We start from the raw sequence: 24,064 nt of genomic DNA on the forward strand, positions 1-24,064 counted from the left end.
GAGCTCTTGATGCTTCAATGTTTTTCTGTAGTTTTCATACTATAAATTTTTTTTCTGTGGTTTTCATAGTTAAACATGACTGGATCTTGGGTTTGTGGCTTTCTCAGTGATCCTGCCCCTTTTGCTTCTGACAGTTAAACATTCATTGTATCTATGGTGGAGTTTCTTGTTCCTTCCCAAGTTAGGAAATCTAGGTGACGCCTTGACCCTTCCCAGGGATACGGAGTTGTTTCTTGTTTTTCATATTTTTCCTTTTACAGACTTCCCCAAGCCACAGCAAGTCTTTGTACCTGTGTTCTGGTTAACAATGTTTGATGACCTTATTGTGGCTTAAGGCTTTTTTTCTCAGTAAGGAAGAAGACTCCTTATAGGTATTTGTGTCCTTGATTCAGCAGTAAGCTCTCCTCTTTCAGGCCTGCACCATCAAGAACAGTTTTTGCTCTGTCTCCGATCTTTCTGAGTGCCCAGTGTAGGCCCATGGAATTCCCATACCCTTTAGAGTTCTTGACATCTCTAAATAATTATACTACATTTCCCTCTAGTACTTTTATGGATTTTGGTTTACCTTTCAACTTTAATATCTCTGGAATTTACCCTGATGGGCAAACTGCTAAATAATCAAACCAGTTAGTTACAGTGAACTTGTGTTTCTCAGCTTCTCCTGAAGTTAGGCTGGGGACATGTGACAAGAATTAATTTGTGGAATATGAGTGAAAATTATATAAACTACTAGGTCTGCCCCATGAAGTCGTCGTCTATCTTCCACCCTTCTTTTGACCCTCAGTTAGGTGTCAAGTCCTGGGGAGACAGTAGAGGACCCTGTTTTTAAGATGAAGAAATAACTATCAATGTGGGAACCTCAATAACTGTGGAAATCATACTTACCACCTTTCCCTCCACTTAAGCCAAATGGACTTAAGTTAGCCTCTATCAAACATCCTTGTGTAAAACCAGTGAGAAGTTTTTTTTATAGTACAAGTATTACTCTGATACAGAAACTGTTGCTAGAAAAAATGTTCCTATGACAAAAATCCAAAATATACTTAGCATTGGTCCACTCTACAGTCAAGATGGAAACTAATATCCAAAGCTATAAAACTGGAGATTTGTGCATGCAATGACAAAACATTTTTTTAAATGGTCGTTTGCAATTGCTTGAAAGGTGGATGACGTGTTTATTGACTTCCTAATACTAAGGAGAGAGGCTGGAGAATGAAATGCTGGTATTGACTGTTGATTGTTACTCTGGACTTACCAGGGTGGTAGGGGAAAAAAGAAAAATGGGATGTAGCAAAAATCTGTTAGTTTGAAAGCAGAAAAAAAAAAAAAAGATGAAAAAGCCATGACTTCTAGTCCCAAATAATAAGAGATAATGGACAAATGTCTGCTGAGACTTCTGGGTCCACTCAGACCTAAGTAAAGATGTGGCATTTCCTCCCAAGCATGATAGCTTTAAGCCATGTTGACAAATGGAAAAAATAAGGCAGGCTTGAGAATTATATTTAGGAAAGAATTTTGAAGGATACTATTAGCATATGTAAGTGAATAGATACCTCTCCCTCAAAAATAGTAGTTTGCTTTTTTGTAATGCCAAAGAAATTGAAAGTCTGGATTTCGGTAGCCTTTGAATTTTCTGTCATTCTGAGTGTTTGGGGGGTCCCAAACTTGCTTAGAGAAGAGATGAGTTGCAAAAACTAAAGGCTCCCAGGAAAGGCAAAATGCCCATCTATTTCGAATATAATAATGGACCAAACAATCTCCAGAAAGGTAGATTCAGAGCTATGAAGAACACCGTATATGTAGTTCCTTCTAGACAGAAAAGCTGCTATCAGGAAAGTGGCCCACTACCAGAAAAGAGGGATCTCACAATGTCTGCCAGAAGGATATCCTACGCAGTGCCCTCTGTGTGTCTCCCATATTCCCTTTACCAGGTGGCAGTTTACATCACAAACCTCCTGTCCATGCTTTACCGTGGTAAATTGGGTCTGGTGGCAATAGATTTCTGTAACTTTGTTGTTAGTGCAACTGTCACTAGAACCTCAAGTGGCCATATCCAGAACTGGTGGAAAGAACCACACATCATTCAGAGATCTTGGCCTTTGAGCTGATTGTGGTAACTGAATGGAATTTTGAATTTTCTCTCTTGGGGAAGGAGGGAGTGTGCTCTATTAGGTAGGGCACCTGGTAACCAGAAGGACATACTATGTTAGAAACTGGCACAGAAGTGTTCACTTAATATATTTCTTCTTTTAGTTAGGTACCTGGCTAAATTACACTTCCCAGCCTCCTTGAAGTTGGCAAAGGCTGGCCAGAAGAATGTGGGTACATGATTTTCACCTGCCCCACAGAACTTTCCAGGCAATCTCCACATTTCTGTCTTTGTTTTCCAGCTAGATGTTAAACATCTTGGGCAACCTTACAAGATAGATTTACAAGATGGTGAAGTTTCTATGAATATCAGCCAGGGTCCCTGCTTGGTTGCATGGAACAGATCCCCATAACCCTGTCCAGCCACCGAGTGAACTTCACATGAGCAGGAGATAAGTAAGTATTTGGTTATGTCACTGAGATTTAGTATTAGCTGTTACTCCAGCTAAGAATTATTCTAAAACATATGTGTGGTTGGTATCTTACTATTCTAGTTTTTCCAAAATGCATATTGTTCTAATGCCTTTTTTGAATAGTTGGGTTGTCTGTTCTCTACTGATTTGAAATGTCACTGTATATTAATAATCACTCCATTGTTCCTAGACTCACTCTCTTCGCTGCTTATCTGTTTCTCTAACTAAATACTGTATTTTAAATTATTGTAGCCTTGTAATTTATTTAGACACTGAGTAGCTGTTTTTACTTAAGTTTTTTTTTTTTCCCTCCGAAGTTTCTTAGCAAGTCTTATGTCTTTTCTCTAGCAACAGATTTTAAAATCAGCTTGTAAGTTTTATTTCAAAAAATTGTCTTGGGATATTAATTTTGATTCCTTTTAGAAATTTTTCATAACCTGGAAGGTATTTGTATTTCAAGTGTGTTCTCATTGTTGTTCTGTAGTTATATAAAATGATGGGTCTCTTTCCATGGATGGGCCTAAAATGTGGAACTGCAGAAGAAATGATATGAACAGGAGCAAGCTCAGTAGTCTTAAATGTGACATCATTGTGCAGAAATTAAGTAGCTTTAAGTCGGAAACTGGGATGTTGTTTGTACTTGAACATGTGTTTTCCCTCAAGGGAAAACTGGTTGTGAAAGAAAGTCATTCTCCATGCTGTTTTCAGAATATAATTAAAAGGATGTTTTTCAGTAAAGACGGCCAAAACTTAGAGGATCAGTGAATGGCGGAGTGTTATTTGTGTTTATTTTAAAAATAAACATGATATGAATATTCTTTGTTTAGCTTAGCTCTATTATGGACAGAAGTTCACAGTCTTTACATACACCAACAATAACCAATTTAGCTCAAGTCTGAAATAAGTGTGAACTAGTTCTGATTTTTTTTTTAAATCGTAGGTTCCACCTGTGATAAAAGAGAAATTTATAAGCCCTATCAACTTTTTAAGGTTTGTAAGTGCTATGTATACAATCTGAAAGTTCTTGTCCTTCCTTTTTCTAATCATCATCTTTATCAGTTTGAATTCCTACCCTGCTTTCCTCTTTCATTTCTTTAATCTGTCCTTTTCTAAACAAAGCACTTAAAAATCTAAGAATAGAAGTTTAATTTCTCAGCATAAAAATGGGTATCTTACACTAATAATCAATATTGCATTTAATGGAGAAATATTGAAAGTTAGAAACATAACAAGGATGGCTCTCATTATACTATTACTATATTTTCACTTGACATTGTTTTAAAAGTTGAAGCCAGTACAGTTAGAAATGGAAAGGAAGAAATAAAGTTAAAATCGGTTCTACCTCTGCCTCATTTATAGTGGTATTTCCCATTCATTTTATTCCAATTTTATTGTGGTTACAGTAAGGATGTTTTTGTTTGTTTTTTATCCTCATCTTCGTGTAAGGTATCCAGATTCCCTCACCCCTTTCTCCAGGAGGATCCACATGTGTCCAGGACTGTTGACTGAGAGGTTGCATATGTGCTTAGTCACTCAGTTGTATCCACCTCTTTGCAACCTCGTGGACTGTAGCCCTCCGCCCCTGGGATTCTCCAGACAAGAATACTGGAGTAGGTTGCCATTCCCCTCTCCAGGGGATTTTCCTGACACGAGGATTGAACCTGGCTCTCCTGCATTGGCAGGCAGATTCTTTACCATCTGAGCCACTGGGGAAGCCCCAATGACAAGTTACCTGTAGATAAAAAATCAGAAAACCTTTCATTCTGCTTCCCAAAACTCTCAAAATTCTTGACCTTCCTCTTTCTAACCATCTTCCTTATCAGTTTGAATTCCTACTCTACTTTTATCTTTCTTTTCCAGTTCCTGTTTTATTTGAGGCCAGAGAAAACAACCCTACAAGTACGGCTGTAAGAACTCATCAGGCACTTAAGAAGTAAGGTTTTTTTGAATGGTTGTTCCTAAGTGAATATGAACTGGGAGTAGAGAAATGACCAATTGAGGCTAAGTGAGAAAGAAAAAGTGGGAAAAACCCTGAAAACAACAAAATAAATACTACATGGGTTGCATACCTAGTATATAGGGTTCTTTGGCATGCACTCAGTAAATAACTATTAGTTCTTGAGAAACTCATCTGACTGCCGATTAATCATTTATAAATATTGTCAATCTTTTAGTCACTTTGCTGACAATTAACATTTTAGGGAGAAGGTGTCCTTTAATTCATTGAACATGGGATCTGGAGCTGTGTCCTGCTTGGTGTAGGATATCATGGTTAGCAATGCAATGTGGGCAAAGTATTCCCCCAAAAGGAAATCAGGGTGCTAATATCTCTTAAATAGTAGAAAGACATGGTGTTAGCCAGGAAAGAGTAGCTGTCCTCTACAAGTCTAGTAAAAGAGCATGAATATATGTGAATCTATTTAAAAAAAGAAACAAAACACCTTAAGAGAGAAACTCCCCATGTGTACCCCAGGAAGTACTTGACTCCTAGAGAGACAGGAGGAGTAAGGGGAATAGTCAGTTGTCTAGTGTGGCTAGAGAAGAGAATGCAGAAAAATGGTAGATATGAAACTGATGAAGTGGAGAATTAAGGCTAAAGGAAGGCCTTGAATGTCATTTAAGGTTCTTGAAGTTTAGTTTACAGGAAATTGAGAAACTCAATTGGAAATTGAAAAATCTGAGGATGGAGAAAGCTATGCACTTGTGTAGAGATTTGAAGCATGTAATATAACCACCTTGCCAAGTATCCTTAGCTTTTTTGTATTTCCAGTAACTAACCTCTTTGAAAATGTTCTAGGTCAAAGTTTTCCCATGATATTTCAAATCAACAGATCATCTGTGTAAGGTTAAAATTACCTTTAACAATAATGGGAGAAAAATATACACGCACATGGGAAAAACAGCTCCAAAAACAATGTTTTGGCTTTTCTTGTGCAACAGCACAGCACCTTGAATGTCTTTTATAAGGTTCCAGAGCCAACTCAGATTACTAAAGGCGGGGGAGATAGAGATCAGTTACCAAGTTTCATGTTAAATGTTGTTTAATTTAGTGAAGTGCATTAATGAAATAAACAGCTCAGTTCAAGTTAAAAAGCGTGTATACCATTATGGAATACTCAACAGTTCTTTTTTTTTTTTTTTTTTTTTTTAGAAAATCACCTAATGTGGAAATCTGATAATGGATCTAGCAATGATCATCAATGACTGCTAAAATGAGTAGCTAAGAATCTATTGGAGATTTCTATAGTGGCTGTATCAGACTGACAACGCTGAGCCCACTAATCATTTTTAGCATCACAAAAAGATAGATGGTAGAGACATCCTGGGCTTCCTCATATGATGCAGTTATGAAGGATGCACCACCGTCATGTCTTGTTGCTCCCCCAAATCAAACCTAACCTACATCTGGTCAAGCCTCCAGATTTGACTTTTCATTGGAAATACAAGGAACAGAAGAATGTGTTAATATTAAATGACACCACCAGGATCCAGTCTTCAAAATCTAGAATGTGGAAGATTCTATGGGATAGTAGGTGTTCTATAAAAAAAAAAAAAAAAATTCACACACTTTAATAGCAAGACAAAGAAAAAATGATAAAGGGGAAATATATAAATTTTAAAGAGACTTAAAACACAAAATAACCAAGTTAGTGTGTCCTTGTTTAATCCTGAATCAAACAAATCAACTTTAAAAAAAATTTTTAAAACAATTGGTGAAATTTGAATGCTAACTAGGTATTTGATGCTATTAAGGAACTGTTACCTTAATTTCACTGCAGTGAAATGAATATTATTTATTGATGACAACCAACTTTAAATAACTTCATAATGGAAGTATTGATTTTGAATGAAAATCTAGAATATTCCGATAAGGCAAACTCTTAACCCTAAGATGTTTTTCTAAGCACATTCAAATGAAACCACTGTTTGAGGTTAAAACACTCTTATTGGCCTCTTGTTGATCATCAAAAGAGAAAAAAGTCCCATAGGACCACCAGTTGCTAAATTGTGGAATCCTGTACATGAAAGAGAAGAAGAAGGATGACCTTTTTTTCCTTGTTTCTAATACTCAGAAGTATTCCTTTTAGAAAATTGGGGAGCAAGGGGCGGAAAGTAAGGCTTTGTATGCTTAGCTGCTGATAAGCCTTCTCAAACTCTGAAAGAGTAACAGGATAACTCCCTGTGGACGAAAAGTCATCTCTGGTCAGCCTGGGCCTTGGAGAAAATCTTGACATTGTAGGTCCCTTTCCAGAGAACTAGTTGCCTAAATTAGTGAAGAAGTTGCACCATGGATGTGTTTTCCATCCCATTCCTCTTACCTCATCCCCTCAGATCTCTCATCTGCAAAGCAAATTTAACCCAGTTGCTGATGCTCTTGGACTCAGGTGCAGAAACGTCAGGGATGAGTTGCGCCACTCTTGCCTCACCCCAGCATCAACCACGTGTAAATTTTTCTATATCATGGATTAAAAAGAATGGTGAAAACACTAAGATCATACTGCAAGAGGGAGGGGTACAGCTGACTACTGTTACTCTCACCCAACCCTCTCCTTACAGCTGCAGTTCTTCCAGAACACTAGTATTTTGCTGTGTTTTCCTCTGAGGTTTTCATTCCTCACTTTTTCTGCCATTGAATTGTACCCACTCTAGAGGGACTGTGACTACTTAGAATGTATCTTTGATGAACTAATATTAATGAACAGTGCTTGAAACAGCGAACGCTGATGAGCCCAGAGTCATCACCTTTTGCACTGCACCTTTCCTGGAGCAGCTGAGGAAAGCAGGAAGTCGGTGGTGTCAAGTGTCACCAATGCCCTACTGCTGTCAAATCTGAAATCTGCCAGCCACAAGCCTACGTCTGTTTTACCCGCAAGGGCTCCTTAAAGGTAAATTGTTTGTGGATTAATTATTGTTCTCCCAAAACACTTGCCCACAGTTTGGGGCCTGTTTGTCTTCTTAGGCTACTGCTGCTGCTGCTAAGTCGCTTCAGTCATGTCCAACTCTGTGCGGCCCCATAGACGGCAGCCCACCAGGCTCCCCCATCCCTGGGATTCTCCAGGCAAGAACACTACTAGCTTCAGGTTAATCTGGTACACATTTAAATAAGGATTATTGTGATAGCAATGTTTCTCTTCATATAAATAATTTGTATCTTGAGCCAGATGTGTCCCCTGGGTACACATATGCTCAAGAGTATTTCTAAGAAATGCGGATCAAAACAGAGGGCAGGTATTCTTTCTGTGCCTGTTCCGCATCCTTGGAAGTAGCTGGTAATGATGACAAAAGTTAGAATCTGTTCAGGTATGATAGTTTCTTTTTAAAACATCCGCTAGATTTTTATCCATCATAGACAAGTTTCAAGTCGTGTGAGCTTGATAAAGAGTTTGTTAATATAAAAGGCAATTAAGCAAAATCACCAACCATACACATGGCTTTAAGATCTTAATCTAAGTGAAATTCATATCATTTATTTATATGTAACAACAAATGACCACTCTAGACACTTGAAATCATTTATTCAAGGCATTTTTACATAATCTTGCAATCATAGTATAGGCATATAATAAAAGAATGTGAGAGTGTAAAGAAGATTATAAAGCCAGTGTCTGGGCATTTAAAATAAGAGCTCTTCAAAAAAAAGTTAAAAATGTTTTACAACTAGTGTTCCTGAAAAATTTGGAAGAAACTAAAACTTCATTAAAAACATTACAATACCAAATCACATGTTACTTAGTTCATAGCAAGCAGTTATATATTAAATGTTTATATCCTGTGAGCTAAGACAACACATTTTACATTCAAGTTGAAATAATTCAGCACCATTTTGATTAGAAGGATAAATGACATGCTTTAAGCATTCAAAAGTGGCCCAAGACTTTTGGTAGCTGGGAATGAAATGTGGCTATTGATTGTGATATGAATTCTAAACATAAAAATATAGAAAAGGGTAGTTTTACTTATTAATTATACTGTTAGTATCAAAACAAGTTATTTTTAAAACAAAATGTCTTCTGATCAGAAGTTCAGTATTTTAACATAATTTGGTAAAGAGAAATTCTCAGTACCATGATTTTAGTGAACTGCATTTTCTCTACAGTCTGAATATTGAGAAGATTATGAGTGTGATGATCTCTTATGAGGTCAAGGAGAAAAAAAAAATTTGTTCTTCATTATTAAAAATAATGTCTAGTAAATAATTAGCAATTATGAATGTCATTATGTAAAAATATAGAGATGTCCTGGAAATAGGCAAGTTATGTGAGACTGAACCCTAGCCTTAGAAGGCAAGACATCTCTAATACAAACTGTGGTCTGAATTATGAGGCCACTAATATGGCATATGGAAGACTCACTAAGTTATCTTCCTATTTTTTCACAGTCTGTGTTTAAAAACCAGTCTCTTTTCAGTACTCAAAATTCTTTGTTTCATTTCTACTTCCTGTTTAAAAGATTTTTTTTATTTAGAGTTTGGTAAGTCTGGATTATGTTTTTTATTAATGGATGCATTTTACCAACTAATCATTATCTGTGAGTTTTGGTGGTTATTCAGAAAAGAGATTCTTTGAGGTTCAAAAATACTGAGTGTTAAATTAATATTTGGGAGTGTTTAGGAGTGATTAGGGGTGGGGAGGAATATTTATATAAGGAGTAAGTGAAAATCTTTAACCTTTTGATTGAATATTTTTTTTCCAAAATCAATGAAATAGTATGTGTTATATTTAAAAAGCAGAGATTTCAGGGATTGGAAACATAGTTTTAATTATTAGTAACACATACATGCATATATATATTTATTTTAAACTTATTTTTTAATAAAATATGGTCATGAAAAACAATAGTGCTTAAAATAGAAATTTTTTAGACATGTACTTATGATGTTAAAAATGAGATAAGCTGAACCTAATGAGTAATAATGACATTTTGAATACTTAATGAGGTTAGGGACAGCCTTTTTCATATCCTAATGCCTAGCATGTTAGTCCCTAGTATATTTTAGGCCCTCAAATGATGATGGATTTACACACAGATGGAAGGCCCATGGAATGATAGTAAACACATCTTCTCATATGTATCCAAAGGCCATGATATTAGCTAGCTTTTAGTATAGGGGTAAGAATCTTGATGAAATGATAGGTCTTAAATCTGTAGATGCCAGTCTGGCTCAGTATTAATACTGACAGTAGTTTTTGTTTTTTAAAAAAAGCAAGTATATTAAAATATCTCTATTAGAAAAGATTACAATTTTAAAGGATCATTCTACAATCTTAAAACTAAAAGCGATCGAAGGCAAAGAGGTACATCAAAGAAGCTATTCCATAGCTCAGATACTAGCTCAATGGAAATTCTGGGTCTCTATCAAGCTGTCTGTATTGTCTCACGGTAAGTGTGTGCCTGGCAGATGAGGCTCCTGCAGCCCGCTCTATCTCCCCTGATGACTGCCCACCTCTAGCCCTTCTTACAGTGCAAAGCACTCGGTGAGTGAAGAATGGTTGGTAGTTGGTGCTAACTTTACAACTGTATGACACAATATAGGGACGCCACTCCTTTTAAAATTCTACCTAATGTGTCTTGGCACTGGAAATACCTTGCTTAAGATTTTAATACTGGTTAAGAGAGGAAAACTTCTGCTTCAGCACCGCTAACTTAAAAAGTGTAATTTGATCTCTTTCTGCATCTTTTGAATCTAGGAAAAAAAGAAATTCTCCAAATTATGATGTGGCACATGGTTTCACAGTTTAAAATAAAATCACAGCTGTCTCATTATGCAACACACTCTTTGGTTTTGCAGAAAGCTGTCCTTTTTTTTTCCCCCTTATTCACCAACGTCTCAAGTATGTAATGCTATGTGCTTTGCTAGTTTGTACAATATTTCAGATACACACACAAAAATCACATATGACTAATTCCTAGATGACCTAGGATAATGTTCATGTATCCAAATACATTATGTCATCTATTCTGGATAATTTAAAAATTGTTAGTCTTACTCTTTTTAAAGCTGATCATTTTAAAAAGTGTAGAAAAGTTGAAAATCCTAAGTTTCTCACTAATATTTCTAAGTATTTTAGAGACAGTTGTGGTCTGGGGGACTTTTCTGTATGATTTTTATGTCAGCAAGGAAATTTTTTTGGCTAATAGTTAAAGATACTAAAATGCATACTATCTTTGAATGTATCACATCTATCATCAGAACGACTTCCCATTGATACAGTTGTCCTATGTATAGCAGATCCCCAAAACAGTAATTTTACAAATGTCACTGAAAAGGTCTCTGCCCACAGTAAAATTAAAGAATAGAGGGGCGCATCAACAAATGTCAGGCACAAGTTGGGCAGCTCAATTACTTAATTTGTTCCAAAACAAAAGCTGACTTAAGTCAGAATGAACTTGTACACTTGACAGAAAGAAAGGAGTTTATCTACTAATTTTTAAAATGTAAACAAATTTTATATAGGGATGTAACTATCTGAATACATATATTGCCATTTCTCTGCTATATAGTAACATTTCTTGACACCAATGGTAACCTGTTTGTTCCTCCCTCAGCACCAAATGTGTCCATATCTATTTAAACAGTAGGAGCTTCATTTCTAAAGTGATCTATGCTAGGACATATATAAGCCAGTTATTATTACGGTTCACTAAAGTTTTAGAACTTTAGAAAATTCTCAGTTTAAAATAATTTTGACTCATTCCTCGAATTTTTTTTTCCTTTTGCACTATAATTTCAGAAGAAGCATAAGAAATTTGGATTTCTCTGAAAGAACCAAGTGTGCAATTACAGAGGTGAAACACTGTGTTAGTTCACAAAGTAATGTGAATAATAATGTTAAAAATTTCCCAAATAATGCCGATTGAAATGTTCAAAATCCAGTTATGTGCTTTGTTATAAAACAGTCCAAACAAATATTCTTTTGTTGTTTTCTGTTCTCTCTTTCAAAATACATAAATCCTACTGAAGTTAATCTATTTTTTTTCCACTTCAGAACACCAGGCACTGATATATCCTTTGGGAGTTTTGGCTTGCTTTCTAATACCTATATTAAGAAAACAAAATAAAACAAGTTATTAACCTGATAATACTCTGATTGAGTATAGTAGACAAGTTTAAAGTCACCTTTAAAAATATATATATATATGACAATTTCCTTCCACCTATGCAACAGTCACCTTCTGAAATTATCCATTAATACATTATTTAATACATGATTTGAAGATAGTGACTATGTCAATAGGAGAAAGTTTATGCCTGATACCTACGCACTTGATGTTTAGGGTTAAAAGGAACACCCTCTGAAACCTGTAAGAGTAAGGCAGGGCTTACAGGACCACCAGGCCCGGCCAAGTGCGCTCACTCTGTGCAGCTAGTGTGGCAGGCCCAGCGAAAAGCAGGCTCATGACCGCCATACTGTCCTGCATTGGTGGTTTCCCAGCAAGGTTCTGGATGTAGAATGTTACACTAACAGGCCAAGGCTGGGTCAAAGCCAGTAAATCAAATACTGTATTTATATTGTGATCACAGATCCCTGTGTGCATGAAATAAGAATCACTTAGTCCAGATTATAAACCATCAGTTTCCAAATAATTTCTGTGAATTTACTCCCAAGTAGTTTCTGTGAAAAAAGAACTTAATGATGGTATCTTAGAACTGAACTGGGCCACAGAGTCACCGGGGTCACTCGTTGGGATTACAGTAAGGAAAATGAGAGAGGGGATCCACCCAAGGCACACACTTTCTTACTGGGTGTTTTTACAAACCGATACCTGGTGGCTCAGATGGTAAAGAATCTGCCTGCAGTGCAGGAGACCCAGGTTCAGTTTCTAGGTCAGGAAGATCCCCTGGAGAAGGAAATGGCAACCCACTCCAGTATTTTTGCCTGGGAAATCCTATGGACAGAGGAGCCTGGTGGGCTACAGTCCACGGTCCCAAAGAGTCAGACACACAGAGAATGCTCTCAGATATTTGATTAGCATGAAAAACAACCAGTGAACTAAGAGATGATATGTCTTTAAGAGGTTGTTTTTTTTTTAATGACAATAACATTACCAAGGGAATCACACACTGCTGCTTAGAGAGTCACTGAGCCACCACGTGGCTTTAGGCAAGATACACACCTTGCTCAGGAAACCTCAGGGACTCCCCATGGTCACCAGGATGAAGTTCAGACTTTTCAGCTTGCTCTTCAGTGCTCACTTTGATCTCGTCCCAACTTTCCCATTCTTTTTGCCCATGAAATTCATGCCTTAGCCAGGCTAACTTGCTTTTCCAAACAGGCCCTGCAATTTCTTCTTGCCATGTAGTTGTGAGTGATGTTGACTCCTCCTAGCATGGCCCTCCTTACGGTCCTCCTCAGCCCTCAAGGTCCAATTCATGTGCTATCCTAAAGCCACAGCCAGAGAAAATTTCTCCTTCCCCTGAACTCTGATCCCCATCAAGGGAGGTGGAACTGAGAGTCAAAATATAAGAGGTGAGCATCATTCTCCTGAAGGTAGGGGTTTAAGTCAAGGTTTTTGTACTTCTCCCATTATTTTTCACTCACAGATATGTATGAGATTGTTATTTCATTACAAATCACTACCTGTGGGTCCTTTCACTTTTGCATATTTTCATCTGATCCGTATTGGTCATTAAAGTTTCTCATCAACCACTCTTATAATTTACAGTCAGTGACAACTGGCTAAAATAAAAAAAGAGAAAGAAACTCTCTCCTGGAACAGAGTAACAGTTTTTATTTGCTCTAAATGTCTGTCAATATCCAACCCAATGGATTCTACTGCAAGCAAGCCACTTCCTATACAACAATAGAATCAACCTCTCAGACTTTTTCCTCATAGGAGGTCAGCAGTTGTATCTGAGAGTCACTTAGCTTATCATTGCAGAGGTCCTCCTGTTTCTAATGCATTTTATTTTAGCACGCCCCCATGGAATTTAAATATTGTATCAAAAATTAAAGTGCCAGTGAATAAATAAGGAGTGAATAAATTATGGAATTATAAAAATTAAGAGAAATTAATAATTTTAAATTAAGTTATAATCCTTTTCTGGGGATTTTCAGTTATACTGTGAGGCCATAAACCCAGCCAGTTTTTCTGTATTCCAGGCATGTTCAGAAGAATTTATTTGATAATCTTCTTTCAGTCCTACGCCTTCGTTTGTCATAGACTACAGATGTCTCTAATGCTATGATAACACTTAAAAAACACAGGCTTTGCTCCTTCGTGGAAATAAGGAAAAGGCTCCTCTCCAAGGTGAATGTAGCCCAGTCCACAGTGCCCAGCATGGGCTGCCTTAAGTTCCACCTTTCCCCTGGCTACTAGCTCCCTAGTAGTTGGCAAAATGTGCACAGCAAGATAGGTTCCCGTGGAGTTCAGAAAGCCCACAAGCTACAGGTTCATGTGCAGTGATCATGGCCCTGGTTTGTGTAACAGGGGAAAATTTCTATTAAGTTTCCGGTGTGGTTCTGTCAGACACCTTTCTACTAACTCGTGCCTCTCTCACATCACAGCAAACCTGGCTTGTGTTTAGTATCACTCTCATGGTATTCTTATTGTTGGGAAGGCAGCCCTCCCAGGTGGCATATGTAGTTAGAATCTGTAACCCAGCATCACTAGGGCAGGCAGTGCCACGGGTCAGGGTGGGACAGAGACACAAGGAGGTAAAACTGCACCTTTCTTTAATTACTCTCATCAAAGCAACATGTCTGTAATAACTGCTGGGACTCCTTCTAAAATTTCATCCAAAGAAGGGCTTTAGGACTAGAAAAATTATGAAGGCATCGCCACACAGCCCTTCTTTTGCAAGGTATTTCCCTATTACTTGTGTTTGAAGAACTCAAATATGTGGAGTCTTGATTTCCACAGAACAGGTGGTCTGACCTCTTCAGTTGTGTACTTTAAGGCAGTGACTTTCAAAGTGTATTTTGAAGAACTCTAGGAATTTTTTCAGGGCTCCATCATGGACTATGAGGAAGAGGCCAGAAACCCAAGTCTTTGGGCTCTCACAAGGTCACCCACACTGCATACTGCATATTTTACAGATTCAGCTGCAACACAGGCTTTGTGGGTAAATAAATGTGTTCTGTGTCTTGTCTAAGTTTCAGGGTGATTAAAAATCTGAGCATATCTCCTCCTCCATTCTCTTGTTTTTGTTTAGTCCCTAGGTTGTATCTATCTCTTTTATAATCCCATGGACTATATAGCTAACCAGGCTCCTCTGTCCATGGGATCTCCCAGTCAAGAATACTGGAATGGGGTGCCATTTCCCTCTCCAGGGGATCTTCCAGGGATCAAATCTGCGACTCTGTTTTCTAGCATTATCTAAAAAGGATCGGCTCCAATTATATGATAGTGCAGACTCTCTATCACTTTCTACCTTTGACCTATTTTACAAGGAAGCTGCAGTAGTAGTGAAAACAGATGTACTTGTAAAATGCCTACCAGTGAACTAAAATTCATCGTCAAGAGAATTACTTAGCTAGGCAAATGGGACTCACGGTGAAATTGTGCAGCCCGAGGCATACGCGTGATGTCCTGTGTAGCGAATTTCACAGCGGACAACATTGTTGGAATAGTCCGACTCAGGCACCAGATAGCTGGGATTCACACTGACCTAGGCAGAAAAAAACATCATCTGTGTTTCAGATTTCATCAGCAGTGTTTACTGGTTAATTTTTTTCCTCTTTCCAGGATGGAGGCTAAAATAGAGGCAGCATAATTCAGCTAAATCAGGCAAGGAAGAGGGTGTAAGTTAGGCATGTGGTTCAACTCTGGAGAAGTTTTTGAAGGAGGCTGTATCTTTTTCCATAAAGTTTTTTCAAATAAGAATTTTTAAAATATATCTAGGTTGGTTTAGAAGTAGTTGTAGAAGATGTATAATTGCTTGCAGGACCATGAATATTTAACATTTGACTCCAGAGAACAAGCCCACCAAGTTACAATTGAAATACATTATGGGTATATAGTCAAAGTTCTCTACCTTGAGAATATAGTTTCCAGGTTTGACATCAGTGATATCAATCCACTGGCAGTCTATGTCTGCATTATAGGTATCATAGCAGCCAGGACTCAAGCCCTGAAACAAATAAAATTCAAAAATTAAAAGGATGGTATATGGTTAGAATGTGCTAAAGAATATGCTTATTATTTGCAAATTAAATTTTAATTAGTACTTACAAGAGTTTGACATAAAACTATACTTATATTGCATCTCCTTTGAGAAGTATATATTACTCAGCCTTATAGCACCTCCAGCTAAAAAAAATACAGGACTAATATAAGTAGTAGTACATCTCGCTTAAAAGTGTAATAAATCACTAGTGATAAATACAATCTTAAGTGACAAAATAGGCCTCCACCAAAATCCTTGAATATTACCAGTTCAGGAATAAAGGCCACATAATAATCAATTTAGCTCAAATGTCTTGTTATCAATGGAACTCTCTCCAATTTCTGTTCTTGGAAATTACCTTCCTATACTCTGAAAGCCCATGATACTCAGTTTGTGTATACATTTTATGCTATTTATCCTTCTATTCTCTATATTAAAATCATCCTATATAAGAATCAATCTACTAGAGATTGTAAGCTCCTTAAGTATGGAGTCTTATTGCATTTTTGAATAGTTAACACTTATGAAGTATGTATTATGTGCCAGGAGCAATTTTAAGCATGTTATATATATACAAATTTAATTCTCACAACTACACAAGGGAGGAGGTAGTATTAATGCATTTTATGAATGAAGAAACTAAGGCTGTTTAAGGTCAAATAGCTCATACAAGAATAAACAGCTGGTAAGTGGCTGAGCTGGTTTTGGGTTTAGGCATTTGGGGTCCAGGGTCCCTGTTTGTAACCACCACGCTGTAATCTTTCTCACATCATCACTGAATATTTTGTTGTGTTAAAGGGATGAATGCCACGTCAACTCTACTTGCTCAGATACTCACTTCAGTAGTAAATGAGTGCCTTCTAGCGGCTGAGAGAAGAAAAACACCACTGATATGTCCCTTGCCCTCCAGCAAGTTAGTCTGGAGAAATTTGCTCAAATTGGAATCCATAGGTATATTCTTGATTCCACTGGTTCTTTATCAAAAGTTTTCACTGTTGTATTTTCATTCTAATACTAATCAAAGTAAATTTAAAAGAATAGGCTGCAGTCATTTAAACTCAGTATTGTTTGGTGCTTAAGACCACCGTGGCCTCCAGAGAGAGGGCAGAATCATTTGGAACATGCTGTACCCATGCTGGTTTGCCTGTGGCTCGATTCGGGAAGAACGGGGGAGCACTGTGTTCTCATACGGGACACAATAGTACAGACCGGCAAACCAGAAAGGACCTGTGCCGCTGCGGTGAGAACTGTTTTCCCCTGCTGGTCCATACCAACCTGTAACCTTATGCTGAGTAGTCAATATTCCAGCACATAATTCTTATTCTGGCACAGAGTATATACTCAGTGTTAGCTATGATTGTTGCTACTTCTACTACTAGTAGCACCTTCATGGCGCTGTAAGGGACTCACTGAATTAGATACCTGCTTATCTTACCTTCAAGTGAACAAGAGCACTTTAAAGAATGCTGATATTGGCACTCTACCTTACTCAGATGGCAGAATTTAAGTATAAGTTTTGATTATTTGAACTGGCAAACAAAAAAAGCGGTTTTTCACGGCAGTAAGCAAACAGGCATTTCCTGTATTCAAACTTTAAAAACTTAAAAAATGCAGAACCACAGCCAAGACTATATAAATTAACTATTTGGTTTTAGCCAAACGTAGCTATTACATAAATGAATGAGGTGAATGTAATTTCTAGCTTCATATATATTTAATATGCAAATTCTTTGCAACCCCATGGATTATACAGTCCATGGAATTCTCCAGTCCAGAATACTGGAGTGGGTAGCCTTTCCCTTCTGCAGGGGATCTTCTCAACTCAGGGATCAAGACCTGATCAAACCCAGGTCCTCCCACATTACAGGCGGATACTTTACCAACTGAGGGAAAGGAAGCCCAAGAATTTATCTGAGAGTATAAATATAAAGAAGTTATATCTAGTTTTATATTTGGATACATTTAAAAGGGTTATAATACAACTAAGTCAACAGTGGAGCTTTGTGAGAACTTTTTTTCCCTTTAAAGGAAGCCCATGTTCAAGAGACAACCAGTGTAGTGAAAAACACAAATACCTTAGTCATTTGTAATGTAAGATCTAGTGAATAGTGGTTAAACAGGATATAAATGGAGGATAATTAATAAGAAAGCTACCACATAAAATGTAGTAGGGTCAGCCACCGAGGAGTTGGGGGATTCATATGCTATAGGTGCCTATAGTCTTAGATTCAAATATTTCAGCATTGAGCTGTTCAGAGTGCCTCTTCTCCTAAGTGAAGAGAGTAAACTCGAGGTACCCTGTGCTGGCAGGTGCCGTGGGACTTGGGGCCCACTGTGTGAAAAGGGAACCTCTACACAAACACCCGTGTGATGTGAGGTCACATCTTCTTTTTCCTAGCGTAAGCGCTGCCCCAGGGTGAGAGGAACTGAACCTTTCGCCTTCCAATTGCTATGATGTTTTAAGCCCAGAGAAAGAAGTAATGATAATATTTAGGTCACCAGAAAGCTTCCTGCCACAGCCCTCGAATTTGCTTCCCAAGATGCCAGCTGCTGATCCTTGTGCCCTGAGTTACGTATATTCACTACTCCCTGCCAAGATTTCTGCTGGAGTAAAATTATAATGTCCTTTTACAAATTAGGGTTTCTTATGGAAATACTGGCGCGGCTTTTAACTGACACACATTTTCCCATTATAAGACATACAAACTGCTTAGGACAGCACTATTTTTAAAAATCCATCCAAAGGACATCTGACATCAATTATACCGTAAGTTTAAATATATATGCATGGAGAAAGAAACTGTCCTTCTGCTCTTCTCTGCATGATTAAAAGAGACGTTTTTAAAGTGCTTTTTAAGAAACTTATTTCTGTCCTTTTGCTAACCCCAACCACCATTCTATTTTTAGCTCAGATGGAGAGATAGTTTTGCAGGTGACAAAACATACCTCTTCTACAAGTTAACTTACCGGTTGAGTCAAAGAATACAGGATGAGTGCAAAACTGGGAAACCTTTCCGATCTTTTCAGATTATAGACTACTGCTCTTCATTATGGAACACAGCAAGTATGCACCTTGAACTTCTGTGATGATGGAATACTTTTTAAAAGTAATTTGGATCATTGAGCCATCACTTTCCTTTTCCCAATAATTTACCATTTGGACTAGATGACTCCCTGAGTAAAATAGTTTTTCACAAAGATGGGCAGGAGGAAGGAAAATAGATGGCGTTTTCTCTCTGAAGCGTGTGGGTTCCTGATCCCAGGTTGCCATCCTACCTGTGTGTGTGCAGTACATGCAAATCGCCTGTGGTAGCCGTAGTCACACGATGTGTCCTCAAGACAGAAACTCGCTTTGTGGCCCTCAGCCACTCTCCTCTGGGTGCTGGCATCAAGCAGGTCATAGTGGCTGAATTCATCCATGCTGTGGTAATGTCTAATGTCCACAGGACACAGACACAGCAGTCAGTAACATACAGAGACAGCAGTGAGGATTCTAAAGGACCCCCAGCCCCCGCCTCCACTGCTTCCCACATTTGTTTTCGCATCAAAATCAGGATCAAATTGACCTTCTTAAAGCTAGATTCATGCTAGATTTTTTTTTCCAGGACAAAAATCTATCAAAATGGTAAGGCTTTAACTTTGGTATGAGGAAAAAAAAGACTTATTTTTAGTATTCTGCTTTTTTACTTCACCCTGTTTCATCTTTGAAGATTAAAACAGAGATAGTAAATTATCTTTGTTTAAGTGAAACTTGTCCTATGTTCTCTAGTATATCTATCTCCTTTGGCTGCTACTACTGATGTTTCATTCCAAAAGAGAAGAGCACTTTTCTCTTGGGAGGTTTCTGTGAAATTTTTAAAAACTGTATTCTCACACATTTTAATCCATACTAAAATGCAAAGGAGAAATAAAAGCATGTTTTGTCCACCATTCTTATTTAACTAGTATAAACTTTTATTTATAAATCTACTTTATCAGCAAAGTAGTTGCTCACATTTTTTTTTTTTCATTTCATTTAAGTGAAGGTGCTGAACTGTTCATTTTCTCACATAAGAAAAGGACAAAAAGTAATGGCTCAAACTATAGAAATTTTAAGAACATAAAACAGGATTTCCTGGCAATGAACACTGAAGCAAGTTACCAAGTCATACTGTAGAATTGGTGGTGGTGGTGTAGTTGCTAAGACGTGTCCAACTCTTTGCTACACCATGGACTGCAACCCGCCAGGCTCCTCTGTCCATGGGATTTCCCAAGCAAGAATACTGGAGTGGGTCGCCATTTCCTTCTCCAGAGGATCTTCACAACCCAGGGATTCAGCCCATGTCTCCTGCATTGCAGGTAGATTCTTTACCACTGACCACCAGGAAAGCCCTAGCTGTGTATACTGGGATAAAATTCTAGTGAAGCTAACTGATGTGATCTTATCAACAGTTTTAATAAGCTGGGCTTAAAAGAGTTTCCAGTTTAAAAGATAACAATATATAGTAACTGTTGTATTATCCTAAAGATAGATTTCCTTGATTATGTCAAATTATATAGAAAAATTCTAAGTGTAAATAACAGCAATTTTCTCCCTTTGTGTAGGAATTTGTCATATCAAGAATCACCTATAATTTAGAAAATGAACTTACGGTTGCCAGGGGAGGAAGGGATAGTTAGGGAGTTTGGGATGGTCATGTACACACTGCTATATTTAAAATGGATGACCAACAAGGACCTATTGTATAACACATGGAACTCTGCTCAATAGTATATGGCAGCCTGGATAGGAGGGGTTTTGGGGGGAGAATAGATACATGTGTATGTATGGCTGAGTCCCTTCGCTATTTACCTGAAACTGTCACAACATTGTTAATCGGCTATACCCTACTACAAAATAGAAAGTTCAAAACAAAAAGTTAACTCTTAAAAAACATAAAAAGAATCACCTGTAAAGTGAAAAAAGCAACTCAAAAGTACCCAAGAGTCCCATCACTTACTGGTGACAACTGTGCCATTCCCAGGAATATCTTGGTCGACTTGGTAGGAAATCAGATGTCCCTTGGTTTTTCACCCTCTGGGGAAATCTTAGCAGCACCCTGTGATCATAATCTCTGACATCTGCCCTGTATGCTGTGCTGTGATTTTACAGAGAGAAACATTATGATTTTCACAGAATATGAACTAAAGGCAAAACTACAAGCAAAACCTTCCAAGAGTTCACTGCCCTCTTCTCCCAATAAGGTTATCAGTTCCAAAAGACTAGAGCATTTTGCATACATTTTTTTCTCACCCAGTTAAAGAAGATGTAAATTGGGGAAATAACCCTGAAAGAGTATACCCAGATAAGATAAATAATTTAGTAACTCTTTAAAGCAATGGCATTACTGTAAGACTACCATAGGGAATGCAGGGGTGTGTGATGCAAGACTCTAGTGGAATGAAAATGATGAGCTTGGATTTCTCTGCTTTTAGCCTAACAGTTATAAAGGAAGTGGAAGAAATTGACACAATAAATAAACATTTCTCTGTGTCTTGTAAAATATTTTGTGTGACTATATATTCAAATACTATCGATGACCTTATTTTACATTTAAAAAAATTGTGTGTCTTATCAAAACATCTTTTACTCCCTCTGCTGGTTTCCCAGCAGCAAACTCAGGGAATTCCATTCCCCAAATTGCTAAGATTTTATTTTAGGACTAATGCAAAAACAAAGCTCTTGCTCCTGATCTTATTCTGGCTAAAGTAATGCCAAAACAACTAAGTTAATTGTGACTTCAAACAAAAGAAGAAAACAATGACATCCAACGGAGGGGTGCCACACTGGCAAAGTGGCCCCCAATGTTCTGAGGGGGTTTTAACAAGCTCTTCCATTACAGTATTTTTTCCATGGTATACTAGTTTAATAGAACGTCATTGGAAACAGTTGGCTCCAAAGTTTAAGGATCTTGGAAAAAGAATAGGAGACCTCCACTCTCCAGGCTAAGGGTTTGCTTAATCTCCCTGATTTATGCCACGGTTTGAAAGTCAGAGAACCCACAGAAATCTTCCAAATTTTAATTCTCCACCCAGGTCAGCATGCCCGAGAGATCATGTTCCGCTTCCCAACCCTTGTCTGCACAGAACAAGAGTGGTCAGGACCAAGCACCTGAGGAGCCCCCTGGAACCAAGACGGGGGAGCTAGGCCGAGGAGATCCCCGCTGGTACCTGGCCAAGCAATTTTCCTCCGCAGCGCATCTCAGGTTGTACATGGCCATCTTTTGCACGTATGTCGACGCCTGGATGTAGTAGGGATCAGGCACCAGGTCCGGAAGACCTAAGTCAGCAGGCAATGGGCAAAGCAGTGAGACAATTTAGCGGCCCCCACCCTGGCTTCGGGTCCCTCATGTGCCTTACTCCTCACCCTTCAGTCAGCTGGACTGCGGTGTTGGGCAGCGGGTAGCAGAAGAATGGGGGCGCCTGGGGCTGCAAAGTAAAGTGGAAACGAAGCAGGAGGGGCCAGGCGCGCGCGGTTTGCACCAAATTCCAGGGCTGCCTCGGCCAGCGCAGGGGGAGGGATGGGATCTGCACGGACCAAGGCCTGCCGCGCCCAGGCAGCCACGTCGGGGAGACACGGAGCTGGGGAAACGGTGCGCGGGAGTTAGCGGAGACTTGGGGGAGCTTACCATACTGGAAGTAGCCGGTGCCATATCCGGGCCGGTACCTGCTCCCAGGCCTGGGCCTTTCGTACGTGTCGTAATAGTTGTAATAGGGGTTGTCGTCGGTGTACTTATAGGGGTTGTACGGGTCGTCGCCCACCATGCCGTCCACGTCCACGCGGTTGGGCGGTCGCAGGTTACTGAGCGTCGGGACCTCTCCCGGTGCCGTCTGGTTATCAGCGCGCGAGGTCCCAGCGTCTTGGGCCCCAGACGTCGAGTAGCCAGCTTGGAACCAGTGGCGGGCGGCGGGCCTGGGGCGGCCAGCTGCGGCTGCGGCTGCAAAGGGGCCGGCCGTCCGCGCTCGCGCCGCCGCGGTGCGGTTGTTGCGGAGCAGCAGGATTGGCGTGCGCATCTGCGGGGCGGTGGCGTTGGCGGCCCCCGGGGCGGCGGCGCCGGGGTCCCGTCGCCGTTGCGGCTGGTACTGCGAGCCCAGGCTCAGCAGGCTGAACACCTGCCCGTTGTTCTCCCATTGGATCTTCTGGCGCCAGGCGCCGGGAGCCGCCGCCTGTTCGCGAGGGGGCTGCCGGTGGCCGGCGGCCGGCGGGGCGCAGCGCACGAGTGCGCAGAGCTGCAGCGACCCGAGGAGTGCGGTCCAGGCGAAGCGCATCGCTCCCTTTCCTGGACTGTCCCCACTCCGGGAAGACGTAGCTCGGAGGGGGGGAAAAAAAAACAATACGGGGCTCAAGTCACGTGAGGGAGGGAGACCTCTTCAACCGAGGAGGCGGGCTGGGCGCCCGCGTATCTCAGTCCCTACCAAGCAATGCCTAGGGTGGGTGCAGACCCTCTCCAGTAAAGGCGGCTGGTGAGACGTGGCACTGTCCTCTCTTCTCTTTCTCAGTCCTTCTGGAAGGCGACGGGTAGCGGCGTGGCGGCCCCGGCGAACGGGCAGTGTCTGGAGTGAAGGAAGGAGGAGAGATTTTTAAACTTTCTGGCACATTTGCAAAGTTACACAAGCCGTTCTGGCCCGGCCGCCCCTCTGCTATTTGTTCACGTAATGTGATTGGAAACGTGCAAGGCGGACAGCTCCTCGCCTCTGCCCCTCCCTCCCCTCCCCTCCCCGTCGTGTCCTCCTCCCCCCAGACACGTTGCACAGGGAGCGTTAAGGGGAAAGAACAAAACGGAACACACATCCTGAGACACACTCGGCTTAATCTGGGGCGAACATGCAGGAATTTCAAAAGACTCAGACAGGCAAAGGCAGCCAGGCCGTGGGGCGACGCCAAAATATGCATGAAGAAAAATGCTATTAGGTCACCAGCCCTGGAGAGGCGGGAAGTCGGGAGGTGGAGAGGGTGCTGGGGGCGAGTCGGGAAAGGGGGGATGGGGTGGGCGGAGGAAAGGTTGTGACTAATTTATCCATAAGGAGTTAACCAGACACATTTCCCAATGCACACCCCTTGCTTTTATGGGAAGCGCCCTCAGCAAATAAACCCCAAGATATCAAATTTTGTTTTTCTGTGTGTAGGTAATATGAGAAATGGATTACAAATTTATTTCCTACAGTGACTATTTTAATAACCAAAAGTAAAATTTTACAGGGAGAAAAGCCAGCTAACGCTGAAGTGATGAATAAACCTGTCTTTTCAAAATGCCGGCCTGATTTGTACTTTGGAAGTGAAGAACCATCTTTCACTTCCACAGTGTCTCTCAGGAAGTTTCAGCAAAGGGGACTAGAGCAAATTCTGCCTCAGAAAGCACTCAGAAGGCAGTTTCAA

At 39.7% G+C, this 24,064-nt stretch overlaps 1 protein-coding gene and 1 long non-coding RNA gene across 4 annotated transcripts; one reads left to right on the top strand and one right to left on the bottom strand.

Moving 5' to 3' along the window:
- The first annotated feature begins 334 nt into the window (after window positions 1-334).
- Window positions 335-7,401, top strand: LOC122440081. The gene is made up of 4 exons (XR_006269041.1): window positions 335-2,544; window positions 3,502-3,551; window positions 4,422-4,494; window positions 5,713-7,401. It is a non-coding gene; the product is annotated as an uncharacterized LOC122440081 (long non-coding RNA).
- Window positions 7,402-8,060: 659 nt separating this feature from the next.
- Window positions 8,061-23,593, bottom strand: LOX (lysyl oxidase). Of its 3 annotated transcripts, XM_043465885.1 has the most exons (8): window positions 23,478-23,593; window positions 22,317-23,241; window positions 21,859-21,967; window positions 20,649-20,786; window positions 18,946-19,102; window positions 15,538-15,633; window positions 15,056-15,171; window positions 8,061-11,599 (listed from the first exon to the last, which is right to left on the bottom strand). In XM_043465885.1, exons 2-8 carry the CDS (start codon window positions 22,954-22,956, stop codon window positions 11,593-11,595), a joined length of 1,263 nt encoding a protein of 420 aa, XP_043321820.1. In that variant the 5' UTR covers window positions 22,957-23,241; window positions 23,478-23,593; the 3' UTR covers window positions 8,061-11,592. The 3 variants fall into 3 exon arrangements, with proteins under 3 accessions (XP_043321820.1, XP_043321819.1, XP_043321822.1); XM_043465884.1 differs by lacking the exon at window positions 23,478-23,593 and having other exon boundaries at window positions 22,317-23,356; XM_043465887.1 differs by lacking the exons at window positions 8,061-11,599; window positions 23,478-23,593 and having other exon boundaries at window positions 15,052-15,171; window positions 22,317-23,357.
- Window positions 23,594-24,064: the final 471 nt, after the last annotated feature.

Source organism: Cervus canadensis, chromosome 4, assembly GCF_019320065.1.
Source record: "Cervus canadensis isolate Bull #8, Minnesota chromosome 4, ASM1932006v1, whole genome shotgun sequence".
In the NCBI taxonomy this organism is placed as follows: domain Eukaryota; kingdom Metazoa; phylum Chordata; class Mammalia; order Artiodactyla; family Cervidae; genus Cervus; species Cervus canadensis.

Coding starts and splice junctions, on each gene's coding strand:
- LOX (XM_043465885.1), bottom strand. CDS start 22,956: ATGCGCTTCGCCTGGACCGCACTCCTCGGGTCGCTGCAGCTCTGCGCA. Junction 20,787..21,858: donor GAGGAAAATTGCTTGGCCAG/GTACCAGCGGGG, acceptor GTAAAATCACAG/CACAGCATACAGGGCAGATG. Junction 15,172..15,537: donor CTGGAAACTATATTCTCAAG/GTAGAGAACTTT, acceptor TTTTCTGCCTAG/GTCAGTGTGAATCCCAGCTA.